Source organism: Giraffa tippelskirchi, chromosome 1 (genome assembly GCF_054371585.1).
Source record: "Giraffa tippelskirchi isolate mGirTip1 chromosome 1, T2T-mGirTip1v1.2.pri, whole genome shotgun sequence".
NCBI classification, from domain to species: domain Eukaryota; kingdom Metazoa; phylum Chordata; class Mammalia; order Artiodactyla; family Giraffidae; genus Giraffa; species Giraffa tippelskirchi.
Window position 1 is genome coordinate 171,448,892 of NC_137275.1, and position 22,784 is coordinate 171,471,675.

General features: G+C 35.6%; 1 protein-coding gene across 4 annotated transcripts in view; it reads left to right on the forward strand.

Moving 5' to 3' along the window:
• VPS13A (vacuolar protein sorting 13 homolog A) overlaps positions 1 to 22,784 on the forward strand; it is a 271,242-nt gene that overhangs the window by 41,851 nt on the left and 206,607 nt on the right. For all 4 annotated transcript variants that reach the window (XM_081505891.1, XM_081505901.1, XM_081505918.1 and 1 more), the window contains exons 10-17: positions 117 to 174; positions 3,477 to 3,604; positions 3,792 to 3,898; positions 7,103 to 7,274; positions 7,765 to 7,827; positions 9,070 to 9,199; positions 9,983 to 10,077; positions 10,436 to 10,578. In XM_081505891.1, the coding sequence (XP_081362017.1) occupies positions 117 to 174; positions 3,477 to 3,604; positions 3,792 to 3,898; positions 7,103 to 7,274; positions 7,765 to 7,827; positions 9,070 to 9,199; positions 9,983 to 10,077; positions 10,436 to 10,578 (896 nt within the window). The remainder of the gene's footprint in view (positions 1 to 116; positions 175 to 3,476; positions 3,605 to 3,791; positions 3,899 to 7,102; positions 7,275 to 7,764; positions 7,828 to 9,069; positions 9,200 to 9,982; positions 10,078 to 10,435; positions 10,579 to 22,784) is intronic.

The window sequence follows — 22,784 nt, forward strand, 5'->3', positions numbered from 1 at the left end:
ATTTTCTTAGCTATACTCTCCTAAGTTTGAGTTATTTTTTAAAATTGCTTTTAAACATTTTTTGCATATACTAGTATTAGCATGAATATTAATAATATCAATTTGACTTTTAATAGAGCAGCCTGAGGAATGGCATTGTTGATGAAAATATTGTTCCAGAAGGTTATGATTTTGGTAAGTAAATTTCATAAGATAAATATACAATTAAAGTAATCAGTATAAATTTGAAATGAATATTGTTGATGTCACTGAGATATTTCATGTTAATTTTCTCATAAAATTAAATGTATTTCTAATATATACACAAAAGCAAAATACTTTGCTGTGTCATGTGTGTTCATTCTCAAATCTATCAGTGTAATTTTGACTTATTTCTCCTTTACTCTACTGTCATTTCTGGCTGTTTTATTCAGAGTCTGATGAAGAGAGAGGAACCACATAGTAATTTGAGAAGGGAAAGTATTTATGAAGAATTATTAAATATAACAGGGGATTAGAGTAACAAGGGATTGGCTAAGAAAAAGTAAAGAGAACACTAAAGAATGCAAGAATAGTATAGGGTTGGCCAAAAAGTTCATTTGAATTTTTCCTTAACATTTTATGGACAGATCTGAGTGAACTTTTTGGCCATCCAATAGCTAGAAGAAACAGCCTTTACCCTAGGACTTAGGTGGAGTGCCCAAAGAAGTGCGTCTGTCTCCTTCAACACTGAGATCTAGAACTTGTTGGAGAGGGGATCTCCATGGGTCACTGACTGGCAGGAAAGTCTCTGATGCCCTATTGGTAAAACCTGTAAATTAGCCTGAAGGAACTTTTGGGAAATTGACCTGTTAGGAAGTCTTGTGGAGAGTTGTCTCTAGAAGGCTCTCCACTCTAAAACCTCCTGAGCAGTGTGTTGAGAGAATTTGCTGGCTCTTGGGTGGTGCTAGCTGCTGTGTGCCGCAGGAGTCTAGTGCTGAACAAGTTTGTTGTGCTGCAGGACCTGGACACTGGAGAAGCCATTTTCTTTAGGAGATGTGTATTGGAGAACCATGACACAGAAGGAGTCTGCCAAATGAGCACATTAGTACCACAAAGCATAACTCCTTCCCCTCTGCAGTATCTCTCCCATGTCCTCTACTGACAAGGATTAATGTTACGCTAACTGGTAAAGAAAAAAATATTTAAAGGATTGGCCAGCAAAAAGTAAAGAGAACTCTAAAGAACGAACCTGGAAGTCTAGGGTTCAGAGCAGGTAGGGAAGGGTAATCTGGAGGTTATAGCAATAAATTGATAACTGACAAACTGGAGGGTAAAGGATGAATGAAGGATTTCTTTTTGTTTTTTGTCTTGTTTTTTATATAATGGGAAAGATAGTAGCTTGTTAATAGGCTAAAATTGGGATGATCCTTAGAATATGGAAAGAAAGAGAGTGAAGTGTGATTATTTATGTATTGATGTGGGTGAAGGAAGGTAGAATTGTGCTTTGCCACAGAGAGGAGCATGGTCAATTTGTTTATATGATAGATTTCAGTTATAAGAGAGAAGTCCTGATGTTGGGTGAACAAATAAATATGGTGATTGGAGTTAATGGGATTTATTTTTTCTTCTCAACTCTTTGTTTAAAAAAAAAAAAAAAAGGCATTAGAGGTTTTTGAAGGGAGGAAGGACTATGAGATCTCCATGTAGGAGAGTGAGAGAATGCTGGCGAGAGCAGTGTTAGCAAAGTGTGGTTCAGATTAGCAGCATTCGTATCGCTTGGAACCATGTTAGAAATATAAACTCTTGGGCTCATCCCAGTCATGCTTAATCAGAGCCTCTGAGAGTGAGGCTTAGCAATCTGTCTTTAACAAGCTGTCCTGGTGATTCTGAGGAATGCTACAGTTTGAGAACCACTGGGCCAGAGTAGGGGTTGGCTAACTTTCTCTTTGCAAAGGGCCATGTAGTAAACATACATTTTACAGGTCATGAATATATAGTCTGTCACATGTTTTTCTGTTTCTTTTAAATAATACTTTAAAAATATAAAAATTATTTTTCGCTCACTTGCTATACAAAACAGGCTGTGGTATGGATTTGGCATATCCTTGGACTGAAAGAATGTTGTGTGATCAGTCAGCCACATTAAGTGTCTACTTGAGATTTATGACATTAATGTGAGACCAATCACTTTGATTTTGTTTTTTTCCCAATCACACAACGAATGGTAGTTCCCTTAAGACTTGAAGGTTTGGTATTGGATTACTAGAGGTGGTGGTAGTAGAATTGGATGTTTGAAACTGAGTTTATTGAGAGGTTGAGGATATTGGAATGATAAAGTCTAGTGGTGAGGTGAGCACAAAAGAATTTGAGGAACTGAGAGACTATGGTACTGGAACAATCACTTGTATATTGAAATCATTCAGAAATTCCAGTTGCCAGGAGCTAAAATCTGAGAGAGATGGGAGAGAGTGTGGCCCAGGGATGGATTAATTATTACAACCAGAGAGGGTATAGTGGGTATTATAGTTTTCTGTGTAAGAAGAATTAAAGCTGGGGGAGAAGAATAATTTTACTTTTCAAATACTGATACTATTGCTTTGTACATATACTTTTTTAAGCTTTCTCTTTTAATATCCTTCTACTTAGGTACATGTAAATTTTTCTTATTTGTAACTGTATAGTATTCTGTTGTATAGATGTACCATAGCAAATTTAACTGGTCTCCTTTTGATAAATATCTTTTTGTTCAATTCAAATTAAAAGTATTTTTGAATTCAGCACTGTACTTTAGGGATGGTTAAAACGAGGAATATATTATCTTTATATACACTTATAATTAATATTATATTTAATATAATATATTAACATATATAACTTTATATTAACTTATAATTTAGTAGTTGATCTTTTTCTAGATTCTGCTATTACTAGTGTCCCTATTCATTATTCTTTTATGGTGCTAAATGTAAAGGATTAAGAGAAATCTTAAATTATGGATTGAGCCAAGAAGGTTGTCCTAGATAACCTCTCATCTTCTCTCTTCTCATTTTTCAAGTTAAAAGTGGGAAACAGATGGATACAGAGACACTGACCTGAAATCCAGGAATTACAGTTACATAATGAAAGTCAGTGGTTAAATAAAATATTGTTCCCCTTAGCATTTCTGATGTGCATTCATTCCTTGAAACTATACTTTCATTAAAACTGTCTTGGTGGACTGTTTTGCCTTTTAGAGCGTGTTCCTGCTTCTTAGGGTTATTTTTTTTTTTTTTGAGGGGGAGTTCAGTTAGCTTTTACTGTACTTGCAAAAAGTAATATGGGTTATAGATAAAGGTAAAAGACTCCTCAAGACTAAGTGATAATTCATCTGATCAAGTTATAGCAGTATGGAAATCTGGAAACTGGAAAGGGTATAGAAGAAATGAAAATGAGCATTTTCAGCTTGATTCCTCTAGCACTTTGAGACTTGGAAAAAGAACTCAATATAATTTTTAAAAATTTGTGTTATTTTTCAGTATTTCGCCCCATATCTGCTAATGCCAAACTTCAGATGAATCGCAGATCGGATTTTGACTTTTCTGCCCCCAAAATAGACCTGGATGTTGAATTACATGACATAACCATTGAACTTAATAAACCACAGGTGATTTTTTAAATGAAATTTTAAATTGTAAGTTATAGTTTGATAAAAGCAGAGCTAAGATTTTAAAAGTTTTTCAAAGATTCATAATGGTATATAATAAACATTTCCTTAAACAAGTCAGTAATTTCATTTTTATCATTGACAATTAAACAAAAAACCGTAAAGATTTAATTTTTTCATTCTTCAGTATTTCAGTTTTATGGAACTTCTTGAATCGGTTGATATGATGACGCAAAATCTACCATACAGGAAATTCAAACCTGATGTACCTCTTCATTACCATGCCAAAGAATGGTAATATGCTTTAAATTTTTTAAATTGAAGTATAATTGACATAATGATTGGATATTGGTACATACTGAGAAAGGATCACCACAATAAGTTGTTAGCATCCAATATCACACATAGTTAACAATACTATTTTTCTTGTTTTAAGAACTTTTAATATGTACTCTCTTAGCAACTTTAAAATATGCCATACAATATTATTATCTGTGGTCAACATGCTGTACATTATATGCCCATAACTTATTTATATTATAACTGGAAGTTTTTTGGACCCTCTTCACCCATTTTGCCCATCCCCCACCCACTGCTTTTGTCTGCCACCAGTCTATTGTCTGTATCTATGAGATCATTTAAAAAAAAAAAAACTTTATGTAAGTGAATCCTACGGTATTTGTCTTTCTCTCACTTATTTCGCTTAGCATAATGCCCATCATTGTCCACTCATGTTGTAACAACTGGCAAGATTTTATTCCATTTTTATGGCTAAATAACATTTCTGTGTGTGAGTGTTTGTATGTGTATACTTTATCTTTTCATCCATCTGTGGACACTTGGTTGTTTCCATATTTTGGCTCTTGTAAATAATGCTGCAGTGAACATGCAGGTGCATATATCTTTTTGAGTTAGTGTTTTCATTTTCTTCACATAAATACCCAGAAGTGGAATTGCACAGTGAAATTTTTTTTAACACATTATTTATTGCCTAGGGAATTTTTGCGGATACTAATGTCTGTGGCATTAATATGTCTCCAGTTGTATTAAAAAATGACAAAATAAAAGTGAGTTTCTTGACTTATTAGGAATTTTAAGATACTCTCTTTAAAGGCTGATATAAGCTATATTATGATATTTGGCCTGAAACACTTGTAGTGGCTTTTGCTTATTACACTAGTAAAATTGACTTAAAGGATTCTTTATAATGAATTTACAACTGGAAATACTAATATTCTATTCATTTACTGTATTTTTGGAATTACTAAAAAAACATATCCCAGTTTCTTTTTCAAACATGTCTTTTTTTAGTTTTCAAACTTTGGTATCAGAACACTCTACCTGTTATAAACCTGAAAAAGTTATGGGAGTCTGTAAAGTGCAACCCCTTTTTAAAATTCTAAAGTCTAATTATTTTAGTTATTAAGGTCTTAACCTAGTTTTTCAAAGTTGCAGTTACTTTTTCAGTTCAGTTCAGTTCAGTCTCTCAGTCTTGTCCGACTCTTTGCGAACCCATGAATTGCAGCACGCCAGGCCTCTCTGTCCATCACCAGCTCCCGGAGTCTACCCAAACCCATGTCCATAGAGTCAGTGATGCCATCCAACCATCTCATCCTCTGTCGTCCCCTTCTCTTCCTGCCCCCAATCCTACCCAGCATTAGGGTCTTTTCCAATGAGTCAGCTCTTCGCATGAGGTGGCCAAAGTATTGGGAGTCTCAGCTTCAACACCAGTCCTTCCAATGAACACCCAGGATTGTTCTCCTTTAGGATGGATTGATTGGATCTCCTTGCAGTCCAAGGGACTCTCAACAGTCTTCTCCAACACCACAGTTCAAAAGCATCAATTCTGCGGCGCTCAGCTTTCTTCACCATCCAACTCTCACATCCATACATGACCACTGGAAAAACCATAGCCTTGACTAGACGGACTTTTGTTGGCAAAGTAATGTCTCTGCTTTTAAATATGCTATCTAGGTTGGCCATAACCTTCCTTCCAAGGAGTAAGCATCTTTTAATTTCATGTCTACAATCACCATCAGCAGTGATTTTGGAGCCCCAAAAAATAAAGTCTGACACTGTTTCCAGTTTCCCCATCTATTTCCCATGAAGTGATGGGACCAGATGCCAAGATCTTAGTTTTCTGAATGTTGAGCTTTAAGCCAACTTTTTCACTCTCCCCTTTCACTTTCATCAAGAGGCTCTTGAGTTCTTCTTCACTTTCTGCCATAAGGGTGGTGTCATCTGCATATCTGAGGTTATTGATATTTCTCTTGGCAATCTTGATTCCAGCTTGTGTTTCTTCCAGCCCAGTGTTTCTCATGATGTACTCTGCATATAAGTTAAATAAGCAGGGTGACAATATACAGCTTTGATGGACTCCTTTTCCTATTTGGAACCAATCTGTTGTTCCATGTCCAGTTCTAACTGTTGCTTCCTGACCTGCATACAGGTTTCTCAAGAGACAGGTCAGATGGTCTGGTATTCCCAACTCTTTCAGAATTTTCCACAGTTTATTGTGATCCACACAGTCAAAGGCTTTGGCATAGTCAATAAAGCAGAAATAGATGTTTTTCTGGAACTCTCTTGCTTTTTCAATGATCTGGCGGATATTGGCAATTTGATCTCTGGTTCCTCTGCCTTTTCTAAATCCAGCTTGAACATCTGGAAGTTCACGGTTCACGTATTGCTGAAGCCTGGCTTGGAGAATTTTGAGCATTACTTTACTAGCATGTGAGATGAGTGCAACTGTGCAGTAGTTTGAGCCTTCTTTGGCATTGCCTTTCTTTGGGATTGGAATGAAAACTTTTCCAGTCCTGTGGCCACTGCTGAGTTTTCCAAATTTGCTGGCATATCGAGTGCAGCACTTTCACAGCATCATCTTTCAGAATTTGAAATAGCTCAACTGGAATTTCATCACCTCCACTAGCTTTGTTCGTAGTGATGCTCTCTAAGGCCCACTTGACTTCACATTCCAGGATGTCTGGCTCTAGGTGAGTGATCACACCATTGTGATTATCTGGGTCGTGAAGATCTTTTTTGTACAGTTCTTCTGTGTATTCTTGCCACCTCTTCTTAATATCTTCTGCTTCTGTTAGGTCCACACAATTTCTGTCCTTTATCGTGCCCATCTTTGCATGAAATGTTCCTTTGGTATCTCTAATTTTCTTGAAGAGATCTCTAGTCTTTTTCAGTTGACTATTTTAATTACTATTCAGGTGGCTGAAGTGCTAGTTGCCAATTAATGCTTTAATAGTTTTTTGGTAGAACTGTGTTGTAACAAAATTCTGTAATTTTGCTTATTTTCATTTAGGAAAAAGAGAAGACTAAATATTGTGTTCTTAATTACTAATAGGGTTGGTAAAAAGCAAGTGCTAGATAATATTTTCACAGTCTCTGTACTAGGTATGTTTTTAGAACAGAAGTGATGTCTGTTATTTCATACTGTTGGTTTGAGGGTGTTTTTAAGGGGAGAGTTTTTGTTTTTATTTTTTTAACTAGGTGGGCGTATGCTATACGTGGTATTCTTGAAGTAAACATTCGCCCCCACTTACGGATGTGGTCTTGGAAGCATATTAGATACCATAGGCAAAAAATGAAGCAATATAAAGACCTGTATAAAAAAAAGCTAACAAGTAAGAAGCCATCTGGTGAACTTCTCAACTCTTTGGAGGTTAGTGTTATAAAAATTTGTTGAATATTTTGTAAGTCCTCAGTCTTTAGTGATTAACACTTCCTGCTTATTCTAATATTGACTGGTCATTCTCTGTCTCTTTTACTTAGACTTTTTCATACTCCTTAACTTCAGTTGGATGATAGAAACTCTGGTGATTGTTTGGAATTTGAGATTCTTCTCGATCTGGAGAGATTTGGGTTTATGAAAATAGTAGCTTGAAGCCTCACATTATTATGACATTTATAAACCTCAGAAGCCTAGAAAGTATTTGCTACATTGATTCCAGTCTTCTCTGTGTTGGTTTCAAAGCCAAATTTGCAAGCTGACATATATACAAGCATTGCTTTTCAGAATTTAAGAGAAATATCATATTGATGGATGACTTGTTTTCAGTTTCCTGTCTTTTCTTTAGTGCAGCAGTTTGATAGAATATATATGAAAATTATCTACATAAAGTTATGTAAACACATTTTATTTATATTTTTAGGAGTTGGAAAAGACTTTGGATGTATTTAATATAACTATAGCAAGACAACAGGCGGAAGTTGAGGTAATTCCAGATTGTCTTTCAATTAGTAAAATAAATCTATAGTTTATATAGAATTTGATAGATATTGTGATGTTATTGGTATTGTGCTGTATTATACTATTTCCTAAAAGGGGTTCAAATTTGCTTATTTGTATTATAAGAATAATGGCAGAAATTGAAGAGGAGCGAAAGAACTTCTTGATGGTGAAAGAGAGTGAAAAAGCTGGCTTGAAACTCAGCATTCAAAAGACTAAAATCATGGCATCCAGTCCCATCACTTCATGGCAAATAGATGGGGAAAAATGGAAACAGTGGCAGATTTTATTTTCTTTGGCTCCAGAATCACTGGTAATGGTGACTGCAGCTACAAAATTAAAGACACTTGCACTTTGGAAGAAGAGCTGTGACAAACCTGGACAGCGTATTGAAAACCAGAGACATCAGGCTCTGCTGACAAAGGTTCATACGGTCAGAGCTATGGTTTTCCCAGTAGTCATGTATGGATGTGAGAGTTGGACCTTAAAGGAGACTGAGCACCAGATAATTGATGCTTTTGAACTGTGGTGCTGGAGAAGACTCTTGAGAGTCCCTTGGACAGCAAGGAGATCAAACTAGTCAGTCCTAAAGGAAGTCAACCCTGAATATTCATTGCAAGGACTGATGCTAAAACTCCAACACTTTGGCCACCTGATGTGGAGAGCCAGCTCATTGGAAAACACCCTGATTGATGCTGGGAAAGACTGAGAGCAGGAGGAGAAAGGGGACAACAAAGGATGAGATGTTTGGATAGTATCACTGACTCAGTGAACAAGAATTTAAGCGAACTCCAGGATATAGTGAAGGACAGGGAAGGCTGGCACGCTGCAGTCCATGGGGTCACAGTCAGACATGACTTAGTGTCTGAACAAAAAGACCATATTACAAGAACATTTGACATATTCTTTTGCCACATCTATTTAAACCATCTATTTGCCACATCAGTTCAAGACAGTTTCAGTGGGGGGGAAAAATTCTTGCTCAGTGATTGGGCTTAAAGGTGAAAAGCCAATTTCCCCCCCATTATTATTGCTTGTAAGACAGTGTGCTAAGTACCAGATAATTCTAAATTCTGATATTTGGCCAGTGTTACAGTTACTATATTTTATTGTCAGTATTATTGTTGTTTATACTTATCCACTAAAGTAGGTAAGTTTTAGAAATATCCTATTTCTTTGAATTGCTAAATAAAGGATAATTTGTCATTTATTTGAAAATTTATTTTAGGTAAAGAAAGCTGGATACAGGATTTTCAGAGAAGGAGCAGAAGAGTCAGAGGATAATAAAGGATGGTTTAGCTGGATGTGGAATTGGTCAGAATCGCATAGTAAACAACAACTAGATATTAAACATGGAAGTATGTTCATTTCATTTTACAGTAGTGCAGTTAATCGTCAAGCTGTGGTAGTGTAGCTAACCATCAAGTGTGAAATTAAGTTTTGCAGGGAGTTTTCTCTTTCATTAAATAGACATTGAAAGTATATATACATATGATAAGTAATTCTTACTGTCAGTAAAATTACTAATAAAATTTTAAATGTCAAATAAAAATCAAATAAAATTTTTAAAATCTTACTAATGCTTTCAGAAGAGCATTACATCTAGCAGATTTAGTAAGTGTATATAGCACAGTTATAAATAAATAAATCACTGTAAATTTTCATTGATATTATTTCTTGGAAAGATTTTTACTCCCCAACCAAATGCTTAACATCATAACTTTGGAGGCTTAGTGGCTTAGGTTTATATCCTGGATATATCATTTATTAGCAGTATGACCCTGGCAAATTTAAGCTCTCTAAAACTCAATTTAAAATGGGTAGACATGATATTAATACTTCCTATTTTGTATGCTACTTATGTTGTCTAGCATAATGCCGCTAAGTACATAATACGGGTAGCTATTTTGTGTGCTTAATACAAACATTTAGAAGTTTATATTGCTAAATTTATGTATTTAGTCATTTATATTTTTAAAGAATAAACCTAAAATTGCCAATGCCATCTTAGCATTCGTAATGTAATTTCTTAAAGGTATTATAAAAAAGAGTAAAATTTACGTTATTAAAAGCAGCTAAATTTGGGTTTAGTTTTATCTTGTTACCAGTTAAGAACATAAAACATTCTTTATGATTTGTAGGTCTTGAAGAAATATTGACACCTGAAGAAAAAAATTTGCTGTATGAAGCAATTGGCTATAGTGAAACAGCAGTCGATCCCACCTTGCCAAAAACAGTAAAAATGTTTTATTGCCTTATACCTGAGTATTTATTGATAGATCTGCCTATTTTTAATTCTTTCAGAAATACATGTTACTGACTTGTTCTGTGATCTTACTTTGACTCTGTAAATATTGCATTTATTTTAGTTTCCACAGTAGGAATAAAATTTTTAGTGTTATGTGGCTTTTTAAAAAATTTTGTTATGTTTAATTTTAGTTTATGTTTAGTTCTAGTATTATGTGGTGATCCTTTAATATGTAAAGGTTGTTTTTGAGGTATTTTTCTGGTTTTTGGAAAGAATAAATTGTATAAATAGGAGTATTTGTTATAGATACATGATTTTTTTCATTTTCTTCCTCTTTATATTCTAGTTTGAAGCAATGAAGTTTTTTGTTCACTTGAAAAGTATGTCTATTATTCTAAGAGAACAACAACAGAAATCTGAACTGCTAGATATTGTAGTGGAAGAATTTAGCACTTTGATTGTGCAAAGACCAGGAGCACAAGCAGTTAAGTAAGTATTAATTTATTTTCTCTTATCTATAAGAAAAAAATTCATTGTAAGGTTGAAATGTAGATTAGAGTCATATGTATTTTGTAAAGAATACTCTGGTTTAATTTATTCTTTTGTATTTTTAGGAACTTAGTGTTTTTCATTAATATATATATTTTGTGATTATTAAAATAGCACATGTTCAATAGAAAACTTTATGCTGAGGAAACATGAAGGACATTAAAGAATAATACAAAAATGTCAGCAATCACACTATTCAAGAAGAAATAGCATTACCAATTTTGTTTTTATCTGGGAATGTCTTTATTTTACCTTCTGTTTTAAAATTGCTTTATTGAGTTATAATTCATGTAGCATACAATTCATCCATTAAATTGTATAATTAACTTTTTGTCATAAAATTCACATTGGTTTATTCAGCATTGTACAATAATTATCATTACCTAATTTCAGAACATTTTAACACCCCAAAAAGGAAATGCTAATACTCATTAGCAGTCATTCCCCATTGTTCCCTCTTTCTAGTGTAAAAGTAGTAAAAGCTAATTTACTTTCAGTTTCTAAGAATTTGTTTGTTTAGGGTATTTCATATTAATTGAATCATATAATACATGGTCTTTTCTGTCAAGCTTCTTTTACTTAGCATGACATTTTTAAGGTTCATCTATGGTATAGCATGAATTAGTACTTCACTCTTTTTTATTACCTAATATTTCATTATATGAATATACCACATTTTGTTTGCCTATTCATCAGATGATGGCTATTTAGTTCCTATCCACTTTTGGCTGTTGTGAATAATGCTGCTGTGAATATTAATGAGCAATATTTTATAAGGACAGTTTTCAAACTTTCTTGGGTATTTACCCAGAAGTGGAATTGTTGCCTCAAATGGTAACTGTACTTAACATTTTAAGGAACTGCCAGACTGTTTTCCAAAGCAACTGCATTATTTTATATTCCTACCAGCATTGTGTGAGGTTTCCACTTATCTACATCTTTTCCTACACTTCTCTGTCCTTTTTGATTATTGATTATAGCCATCCTAATGAGTGTAAAGTGGAATCTCACTATAGTTTTGACTTGCACTTCCCTGATGGCTAATAATGTTGAGCATCTTTTCATGTGTTTATTGGCTGTTTCTCTATAGTTATTTTTAGAACTATTAAATTCCTTTGCCCATTTTTTCTCTTTTATTTTTTAAAAAAACTTACATTGAAGTATAGTTGATTTACAATGTATTCATTTCTGCTGTACAGCAAAGTGACTCAGCTATGCATATATATATATATATATATTTTCTTTTTCATATTCTTTTCTACTGTGGTTTATCATAGTATACTATATATAATTACCTGTGCCATACAGTAGGACCCTCTTTTTTATCCATTCTCTATGTAATAGTTTGCATCTCCTAATCCTAAACTCCCAATCCACCCCTCCCCCTCAACAACCACAAGTTTGAGTCTATTTCTGTTTTGTAGAGAAGTTCATTTGTGTCGTATTTCAGATTCCACATATGTGGTATCATATGGTACTTGTCTTTTCCTGAATTACCTCATTTAGCATGATAATCTTTAGGTCCATCCATGTTGACATGTGGCATATGACATTGTCTGTTTTTTATGTCTAAGTAGTATTCCATCGTATTCTATTGTATATATGTACCACATCTTCTTTATCCAGTCATCTGTTTGATAGGTTGTTTCCATGTCTTGGCTATTGTAAGTAGTGTTGTATTGAACATTGAGGTATGTGTATCTTTTCAAATTGTAGCTTTTTCTGGATGTATGCCCAGGAGTGGGATTGCAGGATCATATGGAAACTTCACTTTTAGTTTTTTCAGGAATCTCCATATTGTTTTCCATGGTGGCTGTACGAATCTACATTCCCACCAACACTGTAGGAGGACTCTTTTTTCTCCACATCCTTTTCAGCATTTGTTATTTGTAGATTTACAATGATGGCCACTCTGACCAGTGTGAGGTGTTACCTTATTATAGTTTTGATTTGTGTTGTTGTTATGCATCAGTTCAGTGCCTGTTGGCCATCTGTATGTCTGTTTTTGGAAAAAGGTCTATTTAGATCTTCTGCCCATTTTTTGATTGGAGTTTTATGCTCTTGTTATTATTGAGTTGTATTAGCTGTTGTATAGTTTGGAAATTAAGCTCTTGTCATTCACATCTTTGCAAATGTTTTCTCCCAGTCCTAGTTGTCTTCTTGTTCTGTTATGTTTTCCTTTGCTGTACAAAGCTTCTAAGTTTGATTAGGTCCCGTTTGTATATTTTATTTTTATTTGTATTGCCTTGGGAGATTGACCTAAGAAAACATTGGTATGTTTTATATAAGAGAATGTTTTGCCTATATCTCTTCTAGGACTTTTATAGTGTCATATCTTATGTTTAAGTCTTCAAGTGATTTTGAGTTTATTTTTGTGCATGGTGTGAGAGTATGTTCCGACTTCATTGATTAACATGCCACTGTCCAACTTTCCCAATACCACTTGCCAGAGATGCTCCTTTTTTTCCTTGTGGTCAGGATAGTTGCTTGAGATAATTTCTATACTCTTAAATTTGTTGAGTCTTATATGTGCCCTAGTATGTGGTCAGTCCTAGAGAATCTTCCACGTGCACTTGAAAAAAACATGTGTCTTTGTATGTCAAGTCCTGAAAATATCAATTAAAAATCTTAACTGTTCTGTTTTATCATTTAGGATCTCTGTTGCCTTATTGATTTCTTGTCTCAAAGATCTTTTCATTAATGTGAGTGGGGTGTTAAAATCTACTGTATTCCCATCAATTTCTCCCTTTATGTCTGTTAGTATTTATGTGTTTGGGTGCTCCTGTATTAGGTGCATGTATGTTGAGTGTAAAATTGTCTTGTATTGATCCTTTTATCATTTTAGTGTCCTTCTATGGCATTTGTTTTAAAGTTTATTTTGTCTAATAGGAAGTATTGTGACCCACACTTTCTTGTCATTTTCATTTGTGTGGAATATCTTTTCCATCCTCTCACTTTTGATCTGTGTGGGACTTTTGCCCTAAGGTGGGTCTCTTGTAGGTAGTATATTGTAGGCTGTTTGTTTTATTCAGTCTGCCATTCTTTTGTCTTTTTTTGGAGCATTTAGGCCATTGATGTTTAAGGCGATTATTGATAGATATGTATTTATGTCATTTTAAACCTTGTTTCCTGTTGATGCTATATTTCTTCTTCTTCTTTTGGCCACACCATGCGACTTACAGGATCTTAGTTCCCTCACCACAGATCAAACCCCAGTCCTTGGCAGTACTGGAGAGTGCACAGTTCTAACCATTGGACCACCAGGGAGTCCTCCCATTTTTCTCTTTTGTGGTTTGATGATTTCCTTTTATGTTTATGTTTTCTTAATTTTGGTTTTAGTCAATCTGTTGTGTGTTTTTGATTTGAGATTGCCTTGTTTTTCAAGTATGTTAACCCCTTCTTATATCTACTTGCTTTAGACTGATAGTCATATAGGCTAAAACACATTCTAAAAAAAAGAAAAAAAGAATCTACCTATTCTTGCTCTTCTCCCCCACATTTTGTTTTTGATGTCCTTTTTTTTTTTCTTCACATCTTTGTTTATCCTTTTACTGTTCCATTGTGGTTGTCATTGTTTTCATGAATTTTTTTTTTTATATAAAAAATGTACTAGCTTGTTTAAGTGATTTACTTTACAGTTGTGATTTTCTCTTTCCCCTGCATTCTTATTTAGAAAAGATTTTCCATGTTTCTTTTAAGGTGGGTTTAGTATTGCTGTATTCTCTTTGTTTTTTGCTTATCTGAGAAATTCTTTTTCTCTGCTATTCTAACCTTGCTGGTCAGAGTATTCTAGGTTGCATATTTTTCCCTTTTGGGATTTTGAATATATCTTGCCATTCCCTTCTGGCCAACAACATTTCTGTAGAAAAATCAGCTGATAGCCTTATGGGGATTCCCTTGTAGTTAACTTTTTTACTCTTGCTACTTTTAGAATCCTCTCTTTAACTTTTGCCATTTTTATTATAATACATATTGGTATAGGTCTGTTTGGGTGTATCTTGTTTGGGACTCTCTGTGCTTCCTGTACCTGGATTTCTGTTTTTTTCTTTACGTTTGAAAAGTTTTCAGGCCCATAATTTCTTCAAATACTTGTTCAATCCCCTTGTCTCTTTCTTCCCCTTCTGAAAACCCTATTATGTGTAGATTATATATTATCCCATAGGTCTCTTATATTGTTTTAATTTTTTTCATTTGGCTTTCATCTGGTGTTCTGATTGGGTGATTTACGTTATTCTGTCTGCCAGATCGCTTATTCTTCTCAATTATTCATTTTGCCGTTCATTGCCTTTAGCTCACTTTCTGTCTCAGTAAATGAGTCTTCTACTTTTTCTTGCCTCCCCCTTTATAGTTTTTATTTTGTTTTTATAGTACTCTGCATTTCTATTAATAGCCTTAATTATTTTTATCTTATTTTATATTTAATTTTATCTTTTGAACTTGGGGTCTATTAGACTGAAGAGGTCTGTGTCATTGTTCTTTCAGGGGAATTCTCTTGATGTTTTTACTGGGAGTCACTCTTCCGCTTCTTCATTTTACTTATACTTCTCTTACTATGTGAAGTTAGGAGAAACAATTGTCTACTCTGATCTTGGAGGGCTTTTTATATGTGGGAGCATTCTTGTGTTGCTTGTGTGCGATTAATAATATATTTGGTGCAAGGGCTGTTTTTGATATGGATGTCTGCTGCCTCTGTTCTCAGCGTTTGCTGGCTGTTATCCCCTTGATAGGCGATGTGTACATGCAGTGGCTGGTGCCCCTTCCTGGGGCTCTTGGTGACAGTGGCAGCTCATGCATGCCTCCACAGCCCACGATGGCACTGGAGGTGCCTCGTGACCGCTCCTGGAACCTGCAAGGGTGGCAGTGGCAGCTCAAGATTGCTACTGGAGTCCATGAGGGCAGCAGCAGCTTGTGATCTTTCCTGGAGCCTTCGGTGCCTCTTTTAAAAGACCAGTAATCCCATTCATGAGGGCTCTGCCCTAATGACCTAATCACCACCCAAAGGCCCTACCTCTAAATAACATCACATTAGGCATTAGAATTTCAGCAAATGAATTTTGAGGCCCCAGGCATTCATAACATAGCAGCTTTTGTTAGTCTCCTGGCTCCAGCAGGACACACCAGGAATGTGGCCCACTGTCCCTATAGTTACTGCTTTGCTAGGGAATGGGGATGATAGACAGTTAAGCAGAAATGCCAAAGGGCTACCTTTCTGAAATTCAGCTGTCTTTTGTTTAACTTTTCCCTGGTTGCTCTAAGTATTTTTTTTTTTTTATTTAATTCCAGACTTGCAAAAAAGTTGATTTTAGGAGTTTTTGCTAGGTTAGTGTTTATTTCAGTGGGGAAACTTGATTATTTGAGCACCGTTTCCTGCCACTTTCAGTGACAGTACTCATACATCAACTTTTTTTTTGGAAACCTTTATTATTTTAGAGCAGTTTGAGGTTTACAACAAAATTGAGAGGGAGGTGTAGACATTTCTCATATAAATCTTGTTCCTACTCGTAAATACCCCCATGTCAACTCCACTTAGCAGAATGGTACATTTTTACTAAAAATGAGCATACACTGACAGTTACCCAAAGTCCATAGTTTACATCATGATTCACTCTTGTTTTACATTCTGTGGTACGAACAAATACGGAATGACAAGTGTCCATTGTTACAGTATCACATACAGTATTTTCACTGTTCTAAAAATCCTGCTTTGTGTATTTATTCCTCACCCAACCACCCCCCCCCGCACAGTTTTACTGTGTTCATAGTTTTGCCCTTTATAGAATGTCCAATAGCTGAAATACAATGTGTAGTCTCTTCATATTGGCTTCTTTCACTTAGTGATATGCGTTTATGCTTCCTGTATGTCTTCATGAGTTGATAGCCCATTGTTTTTATTGTCTGGATGTACCACACTTCATCCGTTCACCTACTGAAGGACATCTTGGTTACATCTGCATTTTGGCAGTATGAATAAAAGTGGTATAAACAACTGTGTACAGGTTTTATATGAACATAAGTTTTCATCTCCTTTGGGTAAACAAGGATCTGATTGCTGGTTCACATGGTAACAATGGGCTTCCCAGGTGGTAATAGTGGTAAAGAACCTGCCTGCCAGCGCAGGAGACCCAGGTTCAATCCCTGAGTTAGGGAGAGTCCCTGGAGGAGGGGCTGGCAACTCACTCCAGTAATCTTGCCTGGAGAATCCCATGGACAGAGGACCCTCATGGGCTACAGTCCCTAACATCGCAAGGAGTCGGACACGACTAAAGCAACTTAACACACACACCTATGTGGTAACAATATGCTTAATTGTGTAAGGAACCACCAAACTTTTTTCCACAGTTACTATACCATTTTGAATTCCTAAGAGCATTGTGTGATTGTTCCTATTGCTCCACCTGTATCTTTGTTATTATTTGGTGTTGTCATATGCCAGGTTTTGGCTGTTGTAATAAGTATGTAGTGGTATGTCAGTATTATTTGAATTTGTGTTTCTACACATGACATGATGTAGAGCATCTTTTCATAAACTTTTTGTTAATCTTATTTGGTGAGCGTCTGTTAAGTTCTTTAGTCCATTTTTTAATTGTGTTGTGTACGTTTTGTTCTTATTGAGTTTTATGTTCTTTGTGTATTTCAGACAATAAGTCCTTATCAGATGTGTTGTTTGCAAATATTTTTTATTCCTCTGTACATTGCTGTTTGTTGTTCAGTCACTAAGTTGTGTCCAACTCTTTGTGATCCCATGAACTGGGATAGGCAGCACGCCTATCCTACTATGTTCCGAAGTTTGCTCACTCATGTCCATTCAGTCGGTGATGCCATCCAACTACCTCATTCTCTGTCGCCTCCTCTCCTGCCCTCAATCTTTCCAGTATGAGGGTCTTTACAGTGAGTCGGCTCCTCACGTCAGGTGGTCAAAATATTGGAGCTTCAACTTCAAGCATCAGTCCTTCCAAAGAATATTCAGGGTTGATTTTCTTCAGGATTGACTGGTTTGATCTCCTTGCTGTCCACGGGACTCTCAAGACTCCAGCACCACAATTCCAAAGCATCTGTTCTTTGGCACTCAGCCTTCATTATGGTTGAACACTCACATCTCTACATTACTACTGAAAAAACCATAACTTTGACTACATGGACCTTTGTTGAAAAAGTGATGTCTCTGCTTTTTAATACACTGTCTAGGTTTGTGATAGCTTTCCTTCCAAGGAGCAAGCATCTTTTAATTCCATGGCTGCAATCACTGTCTGCAGTGATTTTGGGGATGAAGAAAGTAAAATCTGCCACTGTTTCAATTTTTTCACCATCTATTTGCCATGAAGTAATGGGACTGGATGCCATGATCTTCTTTTTTCATGTGTTGAGTTTTTTTTTTTTTAATTAATTTTTTATTGAAGGATAATTGCTTTATTGAATTTTGTTTTCTGTCAAATCTCAACATGAATCAGCCATAGGTATACATATATCCCCTCTCTTTTGAACCTCCATCCCATCTCCCTCCAATCCCACCCCTCTAGGTTGATGCAGACCCCCTGTTTGAGTTTCCTGAGCCATACAGCAAATTCCCATTGGCTGTCTATTTTACATATGGTAATTAAGTTTCCATGTTACTCTTTCCATACATCTCACCCTCTCCTGCCTCCGCCCACATCCATAAGTCTATTCTGTTTCTCCATTGCTGCCCTGTAAATCAACTCTTTAGTACCATTTTTCTAGATTCCATATATATGCATTAGAATGTAATATTTATCTCTCTCTTTCTGACTTACTTCACTCTGTATAATAGGTTCTAGGTTCATCCACCTCATTAGAACTGACTCAAATGTATTCCTTTTTATGGCCGAGTAGTATTCCATTGTATATATGTACCACACCTTCTTTATCCATTCATCTGTCGATGGACATCTAGGTTGCTTCCATGTTCTAGCTATTGTAAATAGTGCTGCAATGAACAGTGGGTACATGTGTATTTTTCAGTTTTGGTTTCCTCAGGATATATGCCTAGGAGTTGAATTGCTGGGTCATAGGGTGGTTTTATTCCTAGTTTTTTAAGGAATCTCCATACTGTTTTCCATAGTGGCTGTATCCATTTACATTGCCACCAACAGTGCAAAAGCATTCCCTTTTCTCTACACCTTCTCCAGCATTTATTGTTTGTAGGCTTTTTGATGATGGCCATTCTGATCTGTGTGTGAGGTGATACCTCACAGTGGTTTTGATTTGCATTTCTCTAATAATGAGCAATGTTCAGCATCTTTTCATGTGTTTGTTAGCCATCTGTATGTCTTGCTTGGAGAAAAGTCTGTTTAGGTCTTTCCCCCACTTTTTGATTGGGTTGTTTGTTTTTCTGGCATTGATTTGTATGAGCTGCTTGTATTTTTGGAAATTAATCCTTTGTCAGTTGATTCATTTGCTATTATTTTCTCCCATTCTGAGGGTTGTCTTTTCATCTTGCTTATAGTTTCCTTAGCTGTGCAAAAGCTTTTAAGTTTAATCAGGTCCCATTTGTTTACTTTTGTTTTTATTTCTGTTACTCTAGGAGGTGGATCATAGAGGATCTTGCTTTGATTTATACCATTGAGTGTTTGGCCTATGTTTTTGCTCTAAGAGTTTTATAGGTTCTTGTCTTACATTTAGGTCTTTAATCCATTTTGAGTTTGTCTCTGTGTATGGTGTTAGGAGGTGTTCTAACTTCATTCTTTTACAGGTAGCTGTCCAGTTTTCCTAGCACCATGGATTGAAGAGTCTGTCTTTGCCCCTTTGTATCCTATGTCAAAAATAAGGTACCCATAGGTGCATGGGTTTATTTCTGGGCTTTCTATCTTGTTCCATTGGTCTATATTTCTGTTTTTGTGCCAGTACCATACTGTCTTGATGACTGTAGCTTTGTAATATAATCTGAAGTTAGGAAGGTTGATTTCCTCCAGCTCCATTCTTCTTTCTTAAGACTGCTTTGGCTATTTGGGGTCTTTTGTGCTTCCATATGAATTGTGAAATTTTTTGTTCTAGTTCTGTGAAAAAATGTCATTGGTAATTTGATAGGGATTGCATTGAATCTGTAGATTGCATTTGGTAGTATATTCATTGTCACAATATTAATTCTTCCTACTCAGGAACATGGACTATCTTTCCATCTGTTTATGTCATCTTTGATTTCTTTTGTTAGTGTCTTATAATATTCTGTGTACAGTTCTTTTGTCTCCTTAGGTAAGTTTTTTCCTAGATATTTAATTCTTTGTGTTGCAGTGGTGAATGGGATTGAGTCCTTAATTTCTTCCTGATTTTTCATTGTTAGTATATAGAAATGCAAGTGATTTCTGTGAATTGATTTTGTATCCTGCAACTTTGCTAAATTCACTGATTAGCTCTAGTAATTTTCTGATACTATCTTTTGGGTTTTCTATGTACAGTATCATGTCATCTGCAAACAGTGAGAGCTTTACTTTTTCTTTTCCAGTCTGGATTCCTTTTATTTCTTTTTATTTGATTGCTATGGCTAGGACTTCCAGAACTATGTTGAATAATAGTGATGAAAGTGGACAGCTTTGTCTTGTTCCTGATTTTAGGGGGAATGCTTTCAGTTTCACCACTGCTGTAGGCTTATCATATATGGCCTTTACTATGTTGAGGCAGGTTCCTTCTATGCCCATTTTCTGAAGAGTTTTAATCATAACTGGGTGCTGAATTTTGTCAAAGGCTTTTTCTGCATCTTTTGAGATGATCATATGGTTTTTATTTTTCAATTTGTTAATAATGGTGTATCACATTGATTGATTTGTGTATATGGGAGAATCCTTGCATTCCTGGAATAAACCCAACTTGATCACGGTGTTGATCAAGAAAGTGAAGAAGACCTAAAGAGCCTCTTGATGAAAGTGAAAGAGGAGAGTGAAAAAGTTGGCTTAAAGCTCAACGTTCAGAAAACTAAGATCATGGCATCTGGTCCCATCACTTCATGGCAAATAGATGGGGAAACAGTGGAAACAGTGTCAGACTTTATTTTTGGGGGCTCCAAAATCACTGCTGATGGTGATTGCAGCCATGAAATTAAAAGACACCTACTCCTTGGAAGGAAGGTTATGGCCAACCTAGATAGCATATTTAAAAGCAGAGACATTACTTTGCCAACAAAAGTCCGTCTAGTCAAGGCTATGGTTTTTCCAGTGGTCATGTATGGATGTGAGAGTTGGATGGTGAAGAAAGCTGAGCGCCGCAGAATTGATGCTTTTGAACTGTGGTGTTGGAGAAGACTCTTGAGAGTCCCTTGGACTGCAAGGAGATCCAATCAATCCATCCTAAAGGAGATCAATCCTGGGTGTTCATTGGAAGGACTGGTGTTGAAGCTGAGACTCCAATACTTTGGCCACCTCATGTGAAGAGCTGACTCATTGGAAAAGACCCTAATGCTGGGTAGGATTGGGGGCAGGAGAAGGGGATGACAGAGGATGAGATGGTTGGATGGCATCACTGACTCTATGGACATGGGTTTGGGTAGACTCCGGGAGTTGGTGATAGACAGAGAGGCCTGGTGTGCTGCAATTGATGGGGTCGCAAAGAGTCGGACACGACTGAGCAACTGAACTGAACTGAACTGATCATGGTGTATGAGGTTTTTGATGTGTTGCTGAATTCTGTTTGCTAAGATTTTGTTGAAGTTTTTTGCATCTGTGTTCATCAGTGATATTGGCCTGTAGTTTTCTTTTTTTGTGTTTTCTTTGATTTTGGTGTCAAGGTGATTGTGGCCTCATGGAATGAGTTTGGAAGTGTTTTTCCTCTGCAATTTTTTGAATGAGTTTTATAAGGATAGGTGTTAGCTCTTTTCTAAATGTTTGATGGAATTCTCCTGTGAAGCCATCTGGTCCTGCGCTTTTGTTTTTTGGGAGATTTTTGATCACAACTTCAACTTCAGTGCTTGTAACTGGGTTGTACATAATTTCTATTTCTTCCTGGTTCAGTCTTGGAAGACTGAACTTTTCTAAGAATCTGTCTATTTCTTCCAAGTTATCCATTTTATTGCCATATAGTTGTTCATAATAGTCTCTTATAGTTCTTTGTAATTCTGCATTGTCTGTTGTAACCTCTCCTTTTTCATTTCTAATTTTGTTGATTTGATTCTTCTCTCTTTTTTTCTTTGAGTCTGGGTAAAGGTTTATGAATTTTGTTTATCTTGTCAAAGAACCAGATTTTAGTTTTATTAACCTTTGCTATTGTTTCTTTCATTTCTTTTTCATTTCTTTTTGCTTGGATCTTTATGATTTCTTTCCTTCTACTAATTTTTGGATTTTTTTGTTATTCTTTTTCCAGTTGTTTTAGGTGTGAAGTTGTCTATTTGATATTTTTCTTGTTTCTGGACGTACGATTGTATTGCTACAAACTTCCCTCTTAGAACAGCTTTTGCTGCATCCCATAGGTTTTGAGTTGTTGTGTTTTTATTGTCACTTGTTTCTAGAAATTTTTTGATTTCCCTGTTGATTTCTTCAGTAACATATTTGTTATTTAGAAACATGTTGTTTAATCTCCATCTGTTTTGTTTTTCTTACGGTTTTTTTCTTGTAATTGATACCCAGTCTCAAAGCATTGTGGTTAGAGAAGATGCTTGATATGGTTTCAGTTTTCTTAAATTTACTGAGGTTTGATTTGTGACCCAAGATGTGGTCTATCGTGGAGAATGTTCCATGTACACTTGAGAAGAAGGTGTATTCTTCTGCATTTGGATGGAATGTCCTGAAGATATGAATGAGATCCATCTCATCTGATGTATCATTTAAGACTTTCTGTTTTGATTTGATTTTCTTATTGATTTTCTGTTTTGATGATCTGTCCATTGGTGTGAGTGGGGTGTTCATGTCTCCTACTGTTATTGTGTTGCTGTCAATTCCTCCTTTTATGTCTGTTAGTATTTGTCTTATGTATTGAGGTGCTCCTTTGTTGGGTGCATAGATGTTTACAGTTGTTATGTCTTCCTCTTGAATTGATCCCTTGATCATTATGTAGTGTTCTTTCTTATCTCTTGTGATCTTCTTTATTTTAAGGTCTATTTTGTCTGATACGAGGATTGCTACTCCAGCTTTCTTTTGCTTCCCAGCTGTATGGAATATATTTTTCCATCCTATCATTTTCTATCTATATGTGTCTTTAGGTGTGAA